Here is a 22,322-nt window from a genome sequence, read left to right as displayed (position 1 = left end):
ATCCTGATCATTTTATCATTTTGACGACCGTGAGGTTAAAATCTTAACGAAAGAAAATAGATGGTTTTAAAGGGGGATCAAAGACTCAATTTTTATAAAACAGCAAAACCCTTCACTAAATCGCCATGGTGGTTTGAGGTTTAATTTAGATTGTGCTTACAACAGACTTCTTAGGTCGTTACCACATAGGCTTAGTCATTCTGATGAGGTGATACCAGAGCTTATGAGGCAATCAGGGCCAGGCATAGAACATTAGAGGTAATCAGACAGGACGAAAAAACTAATCAGATTAGCTTCAGGGAGTAGTCCACTGCTCCCCCCAACCTTAGAGCAGGGACCTATCAGGTCAGAGGTCTGGCACTGCCACCCCTGTCCATTAGGGATATATGTAGGCCCAGAGTTACCAGCACAACTTTAGTTCGCTGACGAAGCTCCTTGGATGACAGTGAAAACGTCCGACACCTTCAAAGAAGTACAGATGACTGCTAAAGAAACCTTTTCATTCATCATTTGTGGATTAAATCGAAAAAGAATGTTAAAAAATAGAACTGAGTGGATGTTTTAATCACAAGAGCAGATGTCAAAATTGATACTATCAAGGAGGAGAGACAAGAAAAAAAACATTTTTAAAATATTGACTAAAAGCCAAAAATGACCAAGAACAAACATGGAAATGAAATAGAAGCAGACCTAGGGGATATCAAAAGTGCCTATTTCACAAAAATGCTGTTATGTAAACATGCCTCAACGCAGGTGTGAGATCTGTTACTTGGCAAAATATCGGCGGGAACATGTTCTACCACATGCCTTGTTCTACCACTTGCCAAAAACCCGTCCGGATAAAACAAGTGCAAGAAGACAATGACTTTCATGTAAATTGATTGATTATACCACTTTCGGGCATCCTGTAACCCAATTACACGATAAGCTGTTCAGTGTAATAACTGGTGTCCCTGAAATTATTTAAATAAAAGAAAATGCGGATTTAGTGTGTGGATTTACACTGCAGACCAAAATTCTGCGAAGATACCCATAAAAGATATTTGACATTAATACATCTCATTAAATCCTTGTTTGATTGATTTGTTTCCCTATGTGTTTTTATTTATGTTGCAAAAATACAACAAATTACTGGTCCTTACTAAATCCAATGTGAAACTTGTAATGCTACAAATCTTCTTTTGTACTAGCTCAGATCACAAAAACAAATGTGACTTCTATTGTGAACAGAAAGCATCTGCAATATGAGTGAATCACACCCAAAGGAAGCGCTGTCATGGCGCACAGTGTGTACTTCAAGGCAAAATGGTTCTGCGTGTTGTGGCTTTTTTTCAGAATGAGAGGCGCAAAATAGGAGGAAGTCGAAAATTTTCGGGATATGAGGCCACGCTCCTCAATCTCATTTGAGGGAGATTTACTAAAGATGATGTCATGTCATTTCCACGCGGAACGAATGAGCCATCTGCCTCGCTTGAATTACTGCCATCACCACAAGTGTCTATTTTATGCTTCATGCGGGATTCAGCTAAAGGTCATTAGAAAAATCCAAACACATTTGTTAAATGATTTGATAATTAACTCAGTTTCAGCGTTGTGATCCAATATTTTGTGGATTTGTATTTATATTTGTACAGTTTGTCACTGCTGTTTATTTTGGGTGTAATTCCGGTGTTGGCTGATAGATGGCATCCATCTAGATTTATCTTCAGATAATGTGATGTAATTGTCAGTCGAAGTCCACCTCCTGCGTAGAACATAGTCTTATTCCTAAGGTTTTTGGAGTGATGTAACCTTTAAATTATTCAGCACGATACCTGATAAGCACACACACAACCTATTTTGCGTAAGTTCATTTAAATCTTTTAAAGCCATATTAGTTTCTATGACAACCAAAAAAATGACAAACACTGAATGGAAGCTAAGCTGTCATATTACAGTCTTTAATGTTTGTTGTTAGTACGATATTCACAGCCAAACAGCCACATCCTATGGGTAATTGTAAATCTTCTGGTAATGTCAAAGTATATCCATGTGCAATATATAACCTTTAAAAAAAAGTCTTTGTGCGATATAGCCTGTCATTAAAAGCGAGCAGTGGCACTAAAAATGTTATCAACACTCGCAACATTCTCGTAAAATGTAGCGTCGGTCGCAGCTTGCCGTCGTAACCGCCATCCTGCGCTGACCTTGCCCACCTTCCAAGGCGGCTCGTTGAAATAAGACAGCATTAAAAATGGGGGAAACATTTTTTTTTTCCTTTTTGCCAAGCGTTTTTCTTTTCTTTTCCTTTGTGCACCAAAGTTACCAAGAAGTAGCCAAGCGGACAGCGATGATAATTTCCATATATACGAAGTGACCTTTTCCTTGCCAGGATGCATTGCCGCCGTCACATTTACTGGTTTAATGGCGAGTGGACGCTCATTTCCTTGACGCAAATGTCAAAAGATAAACTAGGGAGGCCAGCTAATCTACGTTCTAACGCCGTGAGGGCCGCAATGAGACCATTCACACCATCATCATCACCGTGCAGGTCAAGTTAGTATCACATTCTGTTGGTCTCCAGGGTACAAATGGAGATTTTCAAATCATATTTACCTTGACATTGTGTAAAGGCATACGAGAGTGCCAAGAAAAATGAAGCTATCACTGGAAAGCCTTTGTTGGTGTTGGTGGCGAGGTCATCAGTAATATGGTGAGGGTAATATACAATACGCATTGATTTACATGTATAATGATCTTTAAAGGACAACCGACACAATTTTTTTGTTTCCTAACCGACATCAGAGAAAACGTTTTATAGCATCTAAAATACCCAAAACATGCAGGCTGATATTTTTAGTCAAATGCAAAACACCAATAAAAATGACTTAAGGTATCCCAAAACTACTTCAAAATGACCTGAAAAAGTTTCAGTTTCAGAAGGTCCCGCCCCCTTGTTCGTGAAGTCACACCAGGACGTCTTGCCTTGCTCTAGAATCAAAACGATGGCTTCAGATTCGGAGAAGATGCTTTCTTGTTACTCATCCAGTTATGTATATGATTCAAATAGTTCTGAATAGGAAAGCATAAATATTTGCAATCGATTAAAGAAGTCCTTCCTGTATCATTTTGAGGCGTCTGGACTCCAATGTAGCTCACCGAAAATGCACAAGATGGCACCCAAGCTCCGTTGGAAATGGGCTGATTTGTCTGCTGGGTATTTGTGTCAACTAGTATCAAATAGTAGTCTTGGTGCAACACACGATTCACCATCGCGTTATTTATGTTTTCTTTCTAATTTTGCCATCACCATGGATCAACACGATGTTTTGGATTGGATTGGATTGGATATGCCTTTATTAGTCTCACAGTGGAGAAATTTACATTTCACAGCAGCAAAGTGATGAAAGGAATGAAAGTAGAAAAACAAAATACATGAGCTACCCAAAATGCATTGTGTGTCGCTTTCTCCGTCAGGGGCATTCCTGACGTGACATCACGTCAGGAATCGTCACCAACTCAAAAACAAGACTTCCTGAGTATTCAGCGCGAGTCTTAAAATGTAAAATATAGCTATATGCGGTGGAATCTTTGTAAAATACGCTCAGTAGAAGTCATTTGAAGTGATTTTACAAATTATGGACACAACTTGCCGGTTGTCCTTTAACAACTGCTGAAGCTGTAACAGAGCGCTTAATTAACATAAACAGCTATCATATACAGGAAAAAATGCAGTCACAAAAATAAGAGAAAGCACCAGGGAGTGAAACCAAGATAAAGTCAGAATCATGCTGAGTCGAATACCAAAGATTATATGTGAGTTTTGAGACCCTGTGATGTTTTGTAAGCGAATATTAAATACACCGTAGAAGTCTTGGCGCAACACACGATTCACCATCGCGTTATTTATGTGTTTTCCTTCTAATTTTGCTCACTGAATGTTCAGCAGCTAAGAAGAAAATTAACCAATTCAGGTTCATTTAAATTAAGCTTAACCTGAATTGTCATCATATTTTAATTGTATGAATACATTCTCTATTGTCTTCAGTAGATAACCTTTCTCTTGGCTGCACTGCTTCTCGCTTGTGAGATTGTCTTTTTCGAGCGAGCATTAAGCTAGCAGACTTTTATGACATGACATAATGGGATTTTGTTGAACATCCCAAAAATGTACTTCGATCCTAGTTGAGAATCACTGCGGTTCAGTCAATTGTGTATTTTTTCACATCAATTTCCCTTTTAATATGCTTTGTCGTCTCAAATATAGCAGCAGTCAAACAAATAAAAGCTCATTTGAATGCATTTCAAACAAATTCAGTCACATGCCAATTTGCTGAATGTTCTCACACGTGATCCCAGTTGGAACAACAAATATTCAGTGTTGTAAAATAATTTACTTTTCAGTAAAGTTAAGCATCTCTTTTTTGGAGCAGCAGTATTTGAATACGAATGTGTTTGCGGAGGAGCTTTTGAGGACAGCCGCACACAAATAAAGCCATTATCTGCATTATTTACTCTTCCGGCTCGCTCCCCCTGCCCCCCACTGTGGGCGCGCCGTCTCATAATGGCACCGCCACTCGCTTCACATCTCCTTTCTTAGCTTTGACGCTAACATGAGAAGAGCTTTAATGAAGCAATCGTCTTTCAGTGCTAACCAAGAAGAGCCCTGGTGCCAATTAGCATGCGGCTACGTGGGGCAGAGGTGACGGCAATGATTGTTTGTTTTTTTTTGGGTGCCATTGTGTCTTTCACGCCCAACCCTCCCACTTTAAGGTCCGCATGCTGCCATTGGTTACTCCGTTATTTCCTTGACACGCATCGGCACAACATCAATTTGTCAAGCACAAAGCTCATTAAAGTCACACAACAGTATTGACTTTCATGTGGGTTTTAGTTTTGTGAAAATATGGTACTTTATTTCATCGACAAAAGCATTACAATGTGCTTTTGTCACAACGTGCGGCATAGAAAGGCAAACATTTTGGAACAAGAATACTCTAAAACAGGGGTCGGGAACCTTTTTGACTAAGAGAGCCATAAAAGTAAAATATTTAGAAATGTTTTTCAGCGAGAGCCACGCGCGCACACACAAACGCTCGCGTGCGCGCGCACATACAAACGCTCGCGCGCGCGCGCGCGCACACGCGCATGCGCGGCCACTTTTCAACAAAATATCAGAATGTATTATTTAAAATAACTTTGTGATAGTACTCACCGTTAACATGGATGGTTTTCCGTTCCTCGTGTTTGGTAAAAATCCAGGAAAACGATCGGAATGAAATTCAATTTGCCGGTCCAGAGGCGAAGTTACTGCTAGCGAGCCTGCACACGGCTCATATAAGCTTCCACACTTGCTATCTGCAATCTACTTCTCGCAGAAGTATGTCGATGCTAACGTTAACATGGGGCTTGTTAAAATGTCACTGACATTCGACTGTTTCATCGATGGTATTGTTTCATTGCAAATTAGAATCAGAACATTTTCTCTCCTCTAATTCTCCGGTGCGTTCAGGCTGAAGTGCACAAGTTGGGCTCATTTAAAGGGGCGTTTACCTGTTTCAACATGACGGCCACTATCATCCAATCAACATGGCGCTTTCGGCCATTCTAGGTCAGTGTCATCCAATCAAAATTGCGCTTTCCGCCAACTGCAGCCCCAACGGGAAATGAACGACGAAAAAAACGACAATATGTATTATAATATGTAATATTTATCGGCGAGCCATATGCAATCATCAAAAGAGCCATATATGGCTCGCGAGCCATAGGTTCCCGACCCCTGCTCTAAAACATACTCCCCGGGCCGCGGACCGGTGCCGGTCCGTGGGTCATTTGCTACCAGGCCGCGCAGAAAGAATAAATAATTTCCATAAAATGAAAAATGAAAAATTACCAGATTACATTCATCTATGACTTACTCTTGACGCATGTCAAAACGCTTTTCTAGGTCACGTGATCCATACCGCTAAAATTAGCCCACCGTAAGCTAGCAAAATGAGTAAAAAAACAAACATCTTTGGAAAGCTTCTTTATCCGTCGGTCCGTGAAAATATTGTCTGATATTAAACCGGTCCGTGGCGCAAAAAAGGTTGGGGCGACTGACCTCAATCAAAGATAATATGTAAAACAATTATTTTTAACCTAGATTCCTAAAGCATTTACACTGAAAGATGACTTCTATTGGCAGCTTATTCCATTTGGGTATAGCATAACAGATAAATACTTCTTCACCATGTTTGCTTTCTACTTTGGGCTCCACAAACATACCAGAGTCTGCCGACCTCTGAATATTCCATGACCATTTCTTTAAGCTATTCTGGACCTAAAATCTTCAAACCAGTAGCTGAATTTTAAAATGTTAACTACTGTTGATTGCGAGCAATTTTAAAGTCGCAAGGATTTGAGTACCGTATTTTCCGGTATATAAGGCACACCGCAGTATCAGGCTCAGCCCCAATGTATGATGTATTTTTAAACTTTTTTCCATATATGAGACACACTTTTAACGAATGAGAATAGTCTTCCAAATATAATATAAAAATATATAAAAGTTTAAGGTACACCATATTATAAGGCGCTACAGTGGAGGCTGGGGTTATGCACGACTTCTACAGCGGGAAAATTGTCGTGGCAGCTGACAGTCGTTGCGAGACCTGTTGTAGCTCAATACTACTTCACATAAGGTGCAGGCGTATAAGGCGAAGGATCATCTTTTCAAGAAAATTAAGGCTTTTGGGTGCACTTTGTACACAGGAAAATACGGTAATATGTTAATTGTATAAATAATAATTTTCTTCCGGTCAGAACATGAGCTCCGGCGTTCTGAATGAGCTGCAGATGTTTGATGCTCTTCTGAGCAAGTCTGGTCAGACTACCATGTCAATACTGAAGTGTACTGGAGATAAAAGTGTGGATAATATTCTCTTGGTCTTGCAAACCTTTCGTCTGGATGCATTTCTCAGCTAGTAATTGGCTTTCTTGTACCTCTGAATGTGGCTGATTATTCTTACTGCTGTTCACATTCATGGCTATATTTTTCATCTCTATTGATTCATCCACTGAAGTCCTTTATCGTTCGAAGGGATGCATTTATTCATTCTGCTTTTTTTCAGTGTGATACAACAAAGATTCCGGCGAAATAAGCATTTTTTGATCTCCTCGGCATCTGGGTTGCTCGTCTGATGCAGCGCAACCGCCGGCCTCTGGCGAGAGCTGAATAATGCTCGCCGTCTATCATTATGCCGCGCATGCATCAGCACATCGTGACTCTCTCATACACACACACATGCACGCTCACACAGTGTCAGAAAAGTGTGTTTATGTGTACACCCCTCATGACCTGACACAAAGAAACAGGCTAGCATAACAACAATGTTGCGGTTGCTCTATTTTGATGTGGTTCGCTAGAAAATGCTTGGAAACGCTCCGGGCTGCTTGATTTTAAACATTTGCTTTGAGTTTTCAGTTTCCAAAGTCAGCAGCGTGTGACACGGGAATCATCTTTGAAACAGATTTGTTGGCACTCAGACTAAAAAAATCTTTCAATTGATCTTAAGCAGTTGGTGTTATGGCAATATTTCTAACTGGAGGATCGATCTTAAGTGCCTCATTTGTATTCTTCCCTTCTATCTTTTATTGCCCACACTGCACAAAGGTGCCAAGTGCACCAAAAAACGTCACCAAATAATGAATCTATTAATTTAAAGGACAACCGACATCAATTTTTTGTTTTCTAACTGACATCAGAAAAATGTTTTACAGCATCTAAAATACCCAAAACACGCAGAGGCTGTGGTTACGCACTACTTCTTCTACAATGGGAAATGTAGTCGATGGCTGCTGACAGTAGTTGCGAGACGCGTTGTGGTTCAATATTACTTCACATATAAGGCACACCTTCAACATCTTTACATTGGAAAATACGGTAGTCAATGTATTTGCTAACGAAGCGATTATTTTTGACACATTTTATGAAACCACGAGAAAGACCAAATAAAGAATATTCTTACAAGAGCTTCAAATGAACAGCGTTGGTGGCTGCTGACAGTCGTTGCGATACCTGTTGTGGCTCAATATTACTTCACTTACAATATAAGGCGCAACTGCATAAAGGCAACAGGGTCTTCTTTTGAAGAAAATGAAGGCTTTTGGCCGCGCCTTATACATCGGAAAATATGGTAGTCAATTTATTTGCTAACTAAGCAATTAATTATTTTTGACACATCTTGCGGAACCACGAGAAAGACTAAGTAACCGTATAAAGCACATTCTTGCAAGAGCTCCGATTACCGCAACGGTCAACATGCAAAGTGGCTTGTGGTGAGAGAGTAATGGGCCAGCGACCAGTCAACTCCACTTTTATTGGCGGACGTCCATGTCACTCACCTGACAAGGCCTGATCGTCTAAAGCCACTCTGTCCCGAAAAGTTATAATGCTGAGCATGAGAATGACGACTCATAGTGGATGAAAATAAAACTTACACCTGACTTGTACATTTTGTTACATCATGCGAAATCAATTTTAATCACATTAATCGATAGGATAATCCATTGAAAAAAAAATGCTGCAAATGTGTGAGAGTCACAGTTATTCAAGGGTTTCTAATTACCAAAACATCAATGCTAATGAAAATAAATAAATAAAGACCTTTGTTGGTGGTCCAAGGTGGGAGGAGGCGGAACCCCGGCTGTCACAGCACCTTCCCTCTTGAGCATAATGGTGGCAGACAGGACCTCGGCGAAAATCCCGCCCGCTAATGCATCCCAGACCCTTGAAACAAATGACCCAAATACTCAGTGAATCAAGGCATTTGGCTGACGGCAGCAGTGCAGATGCAGTGCTGCTTGGTCGGAAACCTTCTCACAGGCGTTCCGTGGAGGGAGGACGCCAGCTGCACCCTGGGAAAAATTTACACCCCCAGGTCACTTCATTAGCTACACCTGCAACCAGATCTGCACCGAAGAGACAAATCACAATCTGTGTCTTTCCAAAGATCATCTTGCTCGGTTTGAAGATCAACGGCGCCTCGTGGCAAAATCAGTAACACTTTCATTTCTTTCCACATGTGCACTGGTCATTCGAAGCGGTCGCTAGATTTGAGCTGTGGGGGGAAATGTTTGCGTTTTTGCCATCTTCATCTTGATCATCACCCTGATCATTGTGATGTCGGATGACTGTTAATCGGTGGTTCGTGTGTTACTTTGTGTTACTGTCTGTTTCTCTTTCCTCCTTTCTGTCCGTCCAAGCATCTTTTACGTATCTGTCACTCAAATTGAATCAGACTATCAACTACATTGTATTCGTCCGTCTCTCCACCTACCAGTCTGTCCATCTATTCTAATTTTGACCTTGAAGTTGAAATATTTTTGAATATGTATCGTTTTTTTTTTTACAATTCATTCAAAGACTTTAATTTTGACCTCAACTGAAATATTTTTGAATCTGTATTGTCATTTACAATTCATAAGTCATTTCACTCATTCACTGCCATTCCCGAATTTATTCGAGAATTGAAAAGTGTGACATGGAGCTCCATTCCCGAATTTGTTAGGGTTTTGGTTTTTCTTGCTAAAGCGCTGATCAGACCTCTGGCAATGGTTTTTTTCTTTCCACGAGCGGGCAGCATTTTCCTTTCGCCCATATGAGCGCTTTGTTCCATCTCTTTTCAATTGCTGTTGTGGACTGCAAATTTCCCCATTGCGGGACGAATAAAGGTATTCTGATTCTGATTCTGATCAATCAATATATACAGTAAAGTCTCGTTATATCGATATCGGATATATCGATAGTCCCGGTTATATCGATACTATTTCTATGCACGCACGGAGAAAATTACATGCAAACAGGGTCGGATATATCGATAGTCCCGGTTATATCGATATTTTTTCGGACTCCCTTGAATATCGATATAACGAGACTTTACTGTATGTATTGTGTTGTATTTTGGACAGCCAGCCCGGTTTCAACCTCAGATAACTCCAGACCGATATAATTTAGGAATTAACTCTTTTTTTCTGATGAAAGAAGAGAGTCTGGGGTTTCTAACACTGTATTGAATGTTTATGTACTCCTAAAACTCAATGTGGATCCCTGAATTTGAGTGAAAATGACAAAAACCCTGGCACTGGAGTGGACACATTTTTGCACATTGTCTGGTAGTGAATGAGTTAATATTAGTGTTGCTCCCAATATGGAATTGCACTGTTCATACTGTACGGTGGCTGGGTGGACAAGGGGAAATCAGTTATGTGTCGCATATGAGGCAAGAAAATGCAGCTTCATTGTGAACGTAGCCCAATACACAACCGCTGTGAGAGGGGAAATTACGACCCGCCTGAACACAATTTGATTCGTATCCTATGCACCTGCTCCTCTATTCAACTGACTTGCATCGTGTCTATTTATTCACCATCAATATGTGGACGCCCACCCACCGAAGCATGTCTGTGTCTATATCATCTATCAGTCTACTTGTCTATCTTGCTCGGTGCAATTAGGGAGCCATAACCACAAAACTAAATTCTGAAATTCACCGACCTTGAACTCCACACATGCATCGACCTTCCACTATGTGCCTTGCAAAATGCTTGTGTAGTTTTCCAAAACAGCAGACAAACAATATCCTTTTGTTTTTATCTTCCTGAGAAGGTCAAAAGCGTGATGACGGACACCTTAATGCGATTGCCTCTTCTCATCACTTCCCTATAGGGAAAAGGGAAAATCCCAACAAGCTTTGTATACGAAAAGGGAGGGAGGGGGGAAAAAAGTGAATCCCAAGCCGGCCCGATGTTTTATCCCGGACTCTCTGGAGATGTGGCGGCCCGTAACGAGCTAATTAAGTAAGGCTTAGTCAGCGGGTATTCCTTGAAAAGACGTGCCAAAGTAGATTACGCCTTGACACCGGAAGAGGACGAAAGCGATTGATATGAGTGGAGAATGCTTTTATTGTGTGGATCTGCTTTCAGGAAGTCTCGGTTGGTTTTTGTCCAAATAAATAAAACAAGCAGAGATATCACAGCCGGAAGGAAAAGCCAGTGTGGGACGCTCACATACACTTAGCCACACACACAGACACAATTTGTGCAACAGCAGGGGAAGGCTTGGCATAAAACACCCTCGCCGGTAATTACATGAAATCACAGGGATTGTTCATTGTTCGCCGGCTTTGTGATGTGGACATTGTATTGGTGTCTCACTGGCAGCAATCCAACACAGGGTCTTATCACAAACAACAGTGGGAAGGTGGGGGTGGCGGGGAGGCGCAATCAAGAAAGGGTCTCGATATGGAAATGTTATTCACGACAACAGATGTGACTGTCTGCGTTCAGGCGGCAGTTGGCCAATGTGGAACATGCTTTCGATCAAAAAAGTCATTTGCCGTGACAGTGAAACCGTCATGTATCAAGACGGAAATGTTCTTCAAAGTGAATATTTGCAATCTACTGCTTACTGGGAAATACATTTTCGGGTTTTACCACTAAATGTGCTTAAAATGCAATTAACTCATTTGCTGCCATTCACGAATTTGTTTGGGTTTTGGTTTTTCTTGTTTGGGGATGACGATAAAGCGCTGGTCAGACCTCTGATGATGTTTTTACCTTCTACGAGGGGGCAGCATTTGCCTTTTGTCCATGTTAGCGCTTTATTACAGTTTCAGCTGTTATTAAAGCGCTACGTCAATCAATATGTATGTATTGTATTATATTTTGTACAGCCGCCCCCATTTCAAGCTCAAATAACTCCAGACCCATACATCTTAGGAATTAACTGCTTTTTCTAATGAAAGAAAATAATTGAATGTTTATGGAGTCCTAGAACTCAATATTCTGTGGGTCCTGCAACATCCGACATTCCTACCAATTAAAAACAGTGCTGGCATATTCGTGTTGCCAAAAAGTTGCAACTGCTCAACACAGTCTCCTCCTTGATGAATGTTGTGGCCAAAAATGCTGAAAAATAATCCGTATCCGTTCCACAGGATGTACAACAACATAAGTGACAAAAGAAAACACAAACTACCATAACTACCGTTATGGTAGTTATTGTCTTGCGAACGTGAGCGTCTGTGCATCTCCTACATATATCCCCAAAGCCGCAGAAAGGCAAAATTACCCTGTCTAAAAAGGCGAAACGGTCCTTGGAAATATGTTGAAGTGATGAGTTTGACATTATTTTTTAACTATTTTGAGACCGCATGATTTTTGTAAGATTATGAATGGATGAGTTCATTGTGGAGGAATATCTTTGGCGTACGCGAGATCTGATTTGGATCTTGGGTAGACTTTTCTCAGGTACGCAAATACCCACGGATACTATGACATCATCGAGAAAGTCAAAATCTGTCTTATTCAAAACCCCTACGACATATTCCACTTCCAAGAAATGAAAAGGGGCCCTTCAATTCATTTCCAATTAGCAGAATACTAATGTGTTTGTATTTGTGTGTTACAGCGCCGGCCCTAAAGGAGACAACATCTACGAATGGCGGTCCACCATCTTGGGACCACCAGGCTCCGTCTATGAGGGAGGTGTCTTCTTCCTGGACATCGCCTTCACGCCAGACTACCCCTTCAAACCCCCAAAGGTGCGGTCATTCTTTGGTTCGGTCCACATTTTCCAACTGGTACCAATCTGGCGCGTTGACCCTTGAATTTACTCTCTCTACGTACTGCCGGTTAAAAAAAAAACAATTGGCTATGTGAAAGAGCAGCAGAAAGTCACGACCGGCTGTGAAACTTGCCACAGGCTCAACGGTGGCTGTGTGAAATGGAATAGCGACACCCGTGTTTTCAGTGTGCAAGCCCATTCGAACGATGTAAGTGTTCTGTGTGAAAGGGGCAAGCACCTGACAGATCCCCTTGCTTGCATGGTGTTTTACCGCAGTGCACCCCATCACCCTGCTGATGCTCGCCTCCCGGTCTTTGTGCTGCGCTGTCAAGCCAGCTTTCCAGACCCCGCCCACATTTACCCTCTCCAGAGCGGCTCACATTTCCGCCCCCAGGCCCTTCTGCGCCCACCCCACCCCTCCTCTTCTCCACACGCTATGTTGTGCAGCCCAAGACCACTTTTCTCACACATTGGCCTCCTCTGCGGCCCACAGCTGCTCAACACTCCGTGGCAGTGTGAATTCTTCAGACCAGTGAATGCTGATTTGGAATGTGGCGGTTGGTAACATAACTCACTGCCAAGATGCATAGTATCAATCAAAAGTTTGGGAAGACCCACCACTACCACCACCACCACCTTTTCACCGTTTTTGCATTTATTTAAAATGTTCCTGTCTTGTCTATTAATTCTTAACTCAGTTAGATGATCGGGAACTATTGATTGGGTTGGATAAGCCTTTATTAGTCTCACAGTGGAGACGTTATATCTGACAGCAGCAAAGTTATGGAAGGAAGAGGTAAAGAAAGGAAGAAGAAAAACAAAATACTGCTGGAAAGGCAACCACTCTTGCGGTGCCATCTTGAAGTCAAAACAACAACAAAAACAAAATAACAAATAAAGTGACACAATCCCAAAGACATACAGTCATTCAATTTTAAGTACTTTCTGCACACTCTTGTGCAGTTCTAGATGAAAGAGGAGAGGATCAAAGCTTTCGCCAGTTGATCGGGACGTCATGGTGAAATGTGCAAGGTTGACAAAAAGTTGCAACTGCTCAACACAGTCTCCTCCTTGATGAATGTTGTGGCCAAAAATGCTGAAAAATAATCCGTATCCGTTCCACAGGATGTACAACAACATAAGTGGCAAAAGAAAACACAAAAACAGCAATAAAAATCAAGGCTTTTGAGAGCCCCTGCTGATGGCAGCCTACTCGGTGCCATCTTGGAACTTCTTGATGGAATTGTTTGATAAACACCATCCAAAAATAAACCTGAATTCACTCAGAATGTTTTATAATTTATATATTCCAAAATGAGCACTATTTGGCCAGGTTCAGCTGTGCACATCTTGGTATTTACTCGATGATGAGGCTGATACTTTCTGACCTGGAATTGCATTCCATTCACAGCTACGCTTTTTCACGAGAACTGTATGTATTTGTCCAAGTAAGCGGAAGAGCTGGAAGTTCTGTCAAATTTTAGTTTGCAATCCTCCACAGCTGCCACAGTGAATCACTTCTCAAAATAACGGCCGACTATTTTCATAAACCTTTACTCATTTCGAAGGGCTTTCACAACTTTAAATTGTTCAAATTCTCTGAATTTCAGACATGCAACAGTAAATATTGCCAACATTTCTGTCGCTCTTTATTAAAGTTCCATCAAAGATGTGCAAGCTTCTGTTTTTGCTTTGGCAAAACATGATTCATATTTTAGCCTATTTTGTGACATTTTAGGGGCGAAACTGGTCACTGAATTATAATCAATTTGTGGATTTATTTCTCCTGTACTGTCAATATGAAATATCTTATTTCAAAGTCATAGAAATTAATATTTGATTAAGTCATAAATTTAATCACCAAATTAATTGCTTAAAAAAATATTGTTGTCTGAGCCCGATAATCCACTTTAATAACAAATAGTTCCCTGTGGGAAGTGTGATGGGAGTGTTGCATCACTTTGGATTTGAAATAAGAACAGCTTCTGAGACATAGACATGCTATGAAAATGAACTTTCCACATCAATTATCAACGAGAGAAATACCATCACACTGGATGAGATCATGCCATCTGATCACCACAATTTCTGTGTTGTACACGGATATTACTAGGCACCGTGTGGACTATATTATTTAAATTTTCCTTTCCTATGCACAGTATTTTTTTTCCTGTGGCTTATTTGTAGTGGTTGTTTATTTGTTTCTGTGAAAGGTGGTCGTCATCATTCATAACCAGCAACCTGTTCCTTCGGACTCTGGATAATTTCTTGTGATTGTGTTTATTTCTTTTTTTTTTTTTTTTTTTTTTGCAAACCTCATACAGTGTATAACGGCCTTCAGGAAGGTGAAGGGTTATTTATAACGTCCTGTCTTGTGGGATTTTGGGGAATGCCAAGGCCTTTTAGTAAGTTCCTCAATGTGTGTGGGGAAAGGGGAAGGGGCTGAGTGGGGGTGTGGGGGTTCTGGTGCAAGGTCAGAAGGACCAGATGTTAGTGGTGGGAGAATTAAGCCAAAACACTGGCCTGTTTGTTCGATCCAAACGGATGTCCAGACCCCTGAAGATATTTTTGGAAGTGGGGGTGGGGATTAGTTAAGTGACTTCTAACAACACATTTACACTGTGGTGACACACAGTGAGATAAATGGCCCATGTAAATTGCCTGTGCCTTTCACACAGAACCCAGAAACGTAATGGTAAGTCTTGGGTCCTAATGTTACATCCAGTGAGAACAGGGTCAGATCTCCACTCTTTACTTTCACACACCCAATGTCCGCTCGCTGGTATTCTGCAGTCAACTTTGAAACTATGGCTGCAAATGAAGAACCAAGTAACTCCTAAATCTCCTAATCCTAAAAAAAAGTCAACCCATAATATCTGCCTCACAGCTTTTTTTTTTTTCACTCAGACGAATGTTGCTGCCGTGTCAAAGCAAGGTGGCGCGATGGCGGAGAGCTAGGAGCTAAGAGCCCATAAAAGACAATGAATGTCCAAAGTTTCAAATCATTTCACACTTTCAAGAAGATCAAGTGCAATGTGCGTCATGTTAGCAGTCATACGATCGCCACCGCAGGGTAATGGTGTTCACTATTTAATATAACCGTCGCTAGTTGAAACACAAGATGTCAGGGGACGTCACAGTCACCCGGTGTGCTTTCAGTCCCTTTATTGAAGAAATTGTCAACATATTACAAACACAAATTTACAGAAGCTTTTAACTCATTGACTGCCAGACATGACAGACAAACGTGTCCACTCCAGTGCCAGGGTTTTTTGTCATTTTCACTCAAATTCCAGAACCCACAGAATATTGAGTTTTAGGACCACATAAACATTCAATGCAGCGTAAGAAACATTAGAATCTCTTCTTTCATCAGACAAAAAACACTTATTTCCTAAATTATATGGGTCTGGAGTTATCTGAGCTTGAGATTTTACAAAATACAATACAATACATATGTGTATATCGCACTTTAACGACTTCTGAAGCTGGAACAAAGCGCTAACATGGACAAATGGCAAATGCTGCCCCGTCGTGGAAGGGAAAAAACATGGCCAGAGGTCTGACCAGTGCTTTATCGGCACCTCCGCAAGAAATACTAAAACCCGAACAAATTCGGGAATGGCGCTCAACGTCATGCTTTTCAAGTCCAAAGTACAATGCAATACATACATATTGGTTTATATAGCGCTTTAACAACAGCTGAAGATGGAGCAAAGCGCTAACATGGAAAAAAGGGAACTGCTGCCCGCTTGTAGAAGGGAAAAAGCATTGCCAAAGGTCTGGCCAGCGCTTTATCGGCACCCAAGCAAGAAAAAACAAAACCCGAACTAATTCGGGAATGCCGCTCTACATCATATTTTCATTCCTGAATAAATTTGTGAATGTCAGTGAATGAGTTAATGGCCGCAACTCATCTGACTTTGCACTTGCATTTATCGACATACACATCACTCACCAGGCCAGGGTCTGGTTTGCATTATTCAGATACTACCTGAATAATAGAATGTGATTATGATGGTGTCAAGTGAACAAAAATAATACCTGAACTTCATATGCACATTATATTGTGTTGAATAAGGCAAAATATAATGTTCCCAATGATTCAATTGGATAATCGATCGAATATCAATAGCTACAGTCTATACCCATCACACAGCACCTAGAAAATGCAGCACAAACCCTTTGTCGAAATCCTGCTAAGCTGTTGTGTGTTTATAGGTGACGTTCCGCACTCGGATCTACCACTGCAACATCAACAGTCAGGGCGTGATCTGTCTGGACATCTTGAAGGATAATTGGAGCCCCGCCCTCACTATCTCCAAGGTGCTGCTGTCCATCTGCTCCCTGCTCACAGACTGTAACCCAGGTAACACAAAAACACCCACAAAAGCGAACACAAGTAGACGATCGGAAAAAGGTATTCCACGTGTAACTTTTTGCAGCATGCACTGCAAACAGAAAAGCTGCAACCCGGGGTTGTGTTTTTACCTTCAGGGTACTGGGATTATTTTTGTGTTGAGCCATTGGTGTGATTGTCAAGGAAGAAGTGGAAGGGTATGTTGAGGCACTTGGCTTGATCTCACCTTCGCTTGAATGCCCAGCAAGACATTTTGTCTGTGTGCGTGCGTGTGAAAGCGAGCAATCGCCGGTCACCTGTTTTATGAGTTTGGTCATGTGACATTAACTCATTCACTGCCATTTACGAATTTATTCGGGAAATTAAAATATGACGCAGAGCGTCCTTCCCGAATTTGTTCGGGTTTTGTTTTTTCATGCTTGGGTGCTGATAATGTGCTGGCCACGTCCTCTGGCAATGTTTTTTCTTTGCCACAAAGAGGCAGCATTCCTTTTCTTTCCATGTTGGCGCTTTGTTCCAGCTTCATCTGTTGTTCAAGCGCTGTATGACCCAATATGTATGTATTGCATTGTATTTTGGACAGCCGCCCTCATTTCAAGCTCATATAACTCCAGACCCATACAATTTAGGAATTAAATCTTTTTTTCTGATGAAAGAAGTTAGGCTAAAGTTTCTAACGCTGTATTGAAACTTTATGTAGTCCTAAAAATCAATATTCTGTGGGTCCTGGAATTCAAGTGACAGTGACAAAAACCCTGGCACTGGAGTGGACACATTTTTGCATATATCTGGCAATAAATAAGTTAAGAGCCGTGAGGCCCTGTGTGTTATTTTCAGTTGACGGCAAGTGTCAAAATGGCCACCACTCGCTGCTTAACTCAGCCACCGCCAGACAATGTGCAAAAATGTGTCTGCTCCAGTGCCAGGGTCATTGTCATTTTCAGTCAAATTGAAGGACCCACATAATATGATGTTTTAGAACTACATAAACATTCACTGTCCAAAATACAATACCATACAATACAATACAGTACTATACAATACATACATATTGATTTATATAACGATTCAAGTAACAAACGCTGAAGCTGTAACAAAGCGCTAACATGGACAAAAGGCAAATGATGCCCCCTCGTGGAAGGGAAAAAACATTGCCGGAGGTCTGACCATCGCTTTATCTGCACCCAACGCAAGAAAACGCAAAACCCAAACAAATTTGGGATTGGTGCTCAATGTCACACTTTTCAATTCCTGAATAAATTTGTGAATGCCAGCGAATGAGTTAATTCATATTCCACAAACTCAACATTAGTCAAAATCATCCTATGCCTAATCATCGGATGCCTGACACAACCCTCTGTATTTATCCGGGCTTGGGACCGCCACAAAAGGACTTATGTCCCTTTGTGGCTACATAACAAGCAACTCGCTCAAAAGACTCCCAAACACAAAATGGTCATCGGCACAGCAACATTCAAAAAAGCACAAACTATACTCAGCATTTGATGCCAATGGATGCATTTGCCAAATATAAATGTGTTTCCACAATGTTCAATTGCTTAGAGCAGCGGTGTCCAAAGTCGGTCCTCGAGGGCCGCTGTCCTGCCTGTTTTCCAGCTCTCCCAGGAGCAACGCACCTGATTCAAATCATCAGGACCATTTTGATGCTGCTTCAGAGCTGGCTGATGAGCTGATCATTTGAATCAGGTGTGTTGCTCCTGGGAGAGCTGGAAAACAGGCAGGACAGCGGCCCTCGAGGACCGACTTTGGACACCCCTGGCTTAGACTATGCGAATCAAACCTCTGAAGATGGAGGACACAGATTCGCTGTGGTGACCCCAAAGGGACGAGCTGAAAGGAAAAGACGAAGAAGCCCTTTACTTAGACTAGTGGGGCCGTATAGAACATATTTATGTCAAGAAATCTTGACATCGCCTTTAAATATCAGCAAGGCAGTAGTTGTTTATTCTCGTTCTGCAGGTTATTTCATGTGAAGTGCTGCTTTTTTTTCTCGTCCCCGCTACTCGTTGCCTTTAATGATGTGGTGTCCCACTTTTTCTTTAGCCGACCCCCTGGTGGGAAGCATCGCCACACAGTACCTGACCAACAGAACCGAGCATGACAGGATAGCCAAGCAGTGGACCAAGAGATATGCCACATAGACACGTACGCGCACACACACATATACACACACAGACACACAACACACATTTGAGCCGCCCTCTTCCGCATCCTCTTCCTCCTCACTCCACCACGCTACCTCTCCCCCCCCCTCGGTCCGTCAAAGCACACTCACTATGTGCATCGCTGTACCCGCTGACCCTCCCCTTTCTTCCTCCTCCCCAAACATTTTATGTTTCAAACATTAAAAACGTACAAAAAAACAAGAAAAAAATCTTTAACACACAAATCCTCCTTTTTTGTTCCTTGTTGACTTGAGAGCTTCTTTTTATACAAAGAATAGTAGATTGGGGGATTTTTATTTTCCAATATGTGAATGTTGGAACTTGGAAGTATAGCATAAAAAAAAATACATAAACATGCCATTATAAGCAGGGGTGCACTGAAACGGTGGCCAGGTGCAAATGCGCACCGAAAATGTTACGTGCTCCACATTCAATCCATTCAGGTTGTAGCCAGGATTTTACATGTTTTTTTTCTTTGGGGGAGAGGGTGGTGGGGGCGTTTTCATTCAAAAGAACAACTCTTTTGAGTTGAACTGTTTCGTTATTTTCTCTGTTCGGTTAAGTTCAGCCGCGGGGCGGCAACAAAGGCTGAAAAATACAGGAGAGGTTCAATGGGGGTCTCACTGCGCAATTACAGTCTCAAAATATCTACATGTGAAACTGCGTTTGTGATTAAAAAAAAAGATTGGTGACTATCTTGATTGACACCCTGTGTAGGACCCCTTGGGGATTTCCATTTTATTTACCCTCACTGATGCTTACATTTTTTTTATTTTGTATTTTTAATAGCGCATAAATCTGACAGTTAAAATTTATGGGTACAACAATCACACCGTTGGCAAATACGACATAGTTCAACCATTTCTATTGACTGATCTGACAAGGTAGCCAACGTCAGCCACTATCTTACCTAACCAGTGTTAGCAAACAAACCTTCAAATTTGCAGCGATAGAAAGAGCCAAGAAACTTGAAAGAAATATCCATTCACAGTGACGGGAACAGTGACATCAATTCTGCTTTGCTTCCCCACTAGCGATGTCACTTTGTGCCACATGCCAGAAAACCCCCGGGACTCAAAGTTTTATGTTCTTCCAATGAAATGAGTGGGTGGATTTAAAAAAAAAACGATAAAAAAAGCACCGAGCAACAAATGATGGAACTAAAATAATGTGCACCCCTGATTATTGGCATCATACTCATTGTCCTCCCACGACACATATACACGCACACACACACACACACACACACACACACACACACGTACAAAATTTCATCACTTGTTTTCTATTTGCCATTTTGAAGACAATGTGCGCTTTTTTTCTTTTATGTTCTTTTTGTTGTATTGGTCTGGACGTGCATGGAACAGGAGCCTTCATGCTTTTTACCTTCCTCCGCTTTTTCTTTGTACTGTATGTAGACTTTTTTTTCAGGCAGACCACACAACAGAAAGATAAAAATTGCGTATGTGTGCGCGTGTGTGTGGGTGAGTGAATGAGCGCGTGTGTGTTTTTGTGGTGGTCTGCCTGAGAAAAGAAAGCAGGACTTGTATATTTGACTGGCTACCCGCGCCGCTGCTGTTGTGCACTTGTATTACTGAAAACACCCAATAAAAACACACTGTGGTTGGCTTGTGAGAAAACAACTCTGCTCTCACTCTTTTTTCTCCTTTTTTTGCCATTACAGTATTTCCTGTTGTTTTAGAGTTTCTCATAATTGCCGGGGGAAGAAAATATGTTGGGTTTTTTTTTGTCTTTTGCAGGTAAGACTTATTGTTGTTTTCATTTCTGTCTAGAAAGTGAACCAAAAATGAAATTAATATTCTCTGCTTTATCCTGGACAGTTGTGGTCACTGTGCTTTCTTGCTTTTAAATCATTTTAAGGGTGTCAATGTCATACCTGTCAACCTTGGCTAATAGCTGCCCTTATAAATGATTACAATTCCCGTATAAAAGTTGTAGTACGCCATACATAATTTGAATTGATTAAAAAAAAAACGTTAACACAAGCGGAAATACAGACAGTTTACCACACATTGCCATGTTAAATCTTTGATCAATCCTACCATACGCAGCGATGAAAAAAAAAGATTGAGGATTACTTTTGCTGGTTTGCCGTGACACTCGTAGCGAGCATAGACGTTGACTACCAGCACTTGAGACAAACTGGATTTGAGCCAAAATGGTCTTTGTAAGATCAGTTCACAATTTAAAAAAAACATCCCTTATAAACGTAGTTCGCCGTACATTATTTGAAAATATGTTTTTTTTAAAACAATACTGGCAAAACATATGTTGACAGGTATGCAATGTTAATACAAATCAGTAAATGTTGTCGTTTGGTCTCAGCAGTAATTTCCAACTACAGTAAAGTCTCGTTATATCGATATCGGATATAGCGATAGTCACGGTTATATTGATACTATTTCTATGCACGCACGGAGAAAATTACATGCAAACAGGGTCGGATATATCGATAGTCCCGGTTATATCGATATTTTTTTGGACTCCCTTGAATATCGATATAACGAGACTTTACTGTACTTGTTTTGACTCATTTTGTGTGATGGGTTAAATTCATCATTTGGACGGCAATCGTTTACTTCACCCAAATAATGACAAGTACAGTAAAGTCTATTTTTATCTCAAGTAAGGATGATCAAATGATTTTAGAGTGCAGTGTTGCATTGCTTTGTTTTGAGATCCGCACAGCTTTGGAAAAGAATCAGAATCATCTTTATTGGCCAAGTGTGTAGAACACATCAGGAATTTGTCTCTGGTAGAACATGCGGCACTATAGTATCATCATAAAAAAGACATGACAGATAAGTATGGATGGCACGTAAGGCTAATCTAATCGAATTCCTTATGTAAGTACCTCTCAGGAACAACTGAAACAATGTGCAAGGTATCAAGCACAGCTAAAGTGATCAGTGGTAGACTAAAATACGCTAACAGTTGTACATTTGTTGCGGCAAATCAGTGAGCTCACGTTTTGTTTTTGTTGTTCATGAGGAATTAAAAAAAACTATTTTTTACGTGGAATTACACTTGCTATGAAGAATAATTACATTTTAATTTCAGAAGTGGAGGCTCCCACATTTACCTGTCTGTATATAAATGACTTTTTGACAGTATGTGCAAAGATACTGAAATTCAAAGCTATAAAAAATATTAATAGATATTTCATACC

At 41.0% G+C, this 22,322-nt stretch overlaps 1 protein-coding gene across 1 annotated transcript in view; it reads left to right on the top strand.

Moving 5' to 3' along the window:
• Positions 1-20,775, top strand: part of ube2e2 (ubiquitin-conjugating enzyme E2E 2) — a 39,465-nt gene extending 18,690 nt beyond the window's left edge. Inside the window, exons 4-6 of the mRNA XM_088998638.1 lie at positions 12,431-12,563; positions 16,808-16,955; positions 19,011-20,775. Of these exons, the coding sequence (XP_088854764.1) occupies positions 12,431-12,563; positions 16,808-16,955; positions 19,011-19,108 (379 nt within the window). The 3' untranslated portion in view covers positions 19,109-20,775. The remainder of the gene's footprint in view (positions 1-12,430; positions 12,564-16,807; positions 16,956-19,010) is intronic.
• Positions 20,776-22,322: the final 1,547 nt, after the last annotated feature.

Source organism: Hippocampus bargibanti, linkage group LG06 (assembly GCF_051943395.1).
Source record: "Hippocampus bargibanti isolate YZ-2025 linkage group LG06, ASM5194339v1, whole genome shotgun sequence".
Lineage (NCBI taxonomy): Eukaryota > Metazoa > Chordata > Actinopteri > Syngnathiformes > Syngnathidae > Hippocampus > Hippocampus bargibanti.
This window is presented reverse-complemented; position numbering and strand designations above follow the sequence as displayed.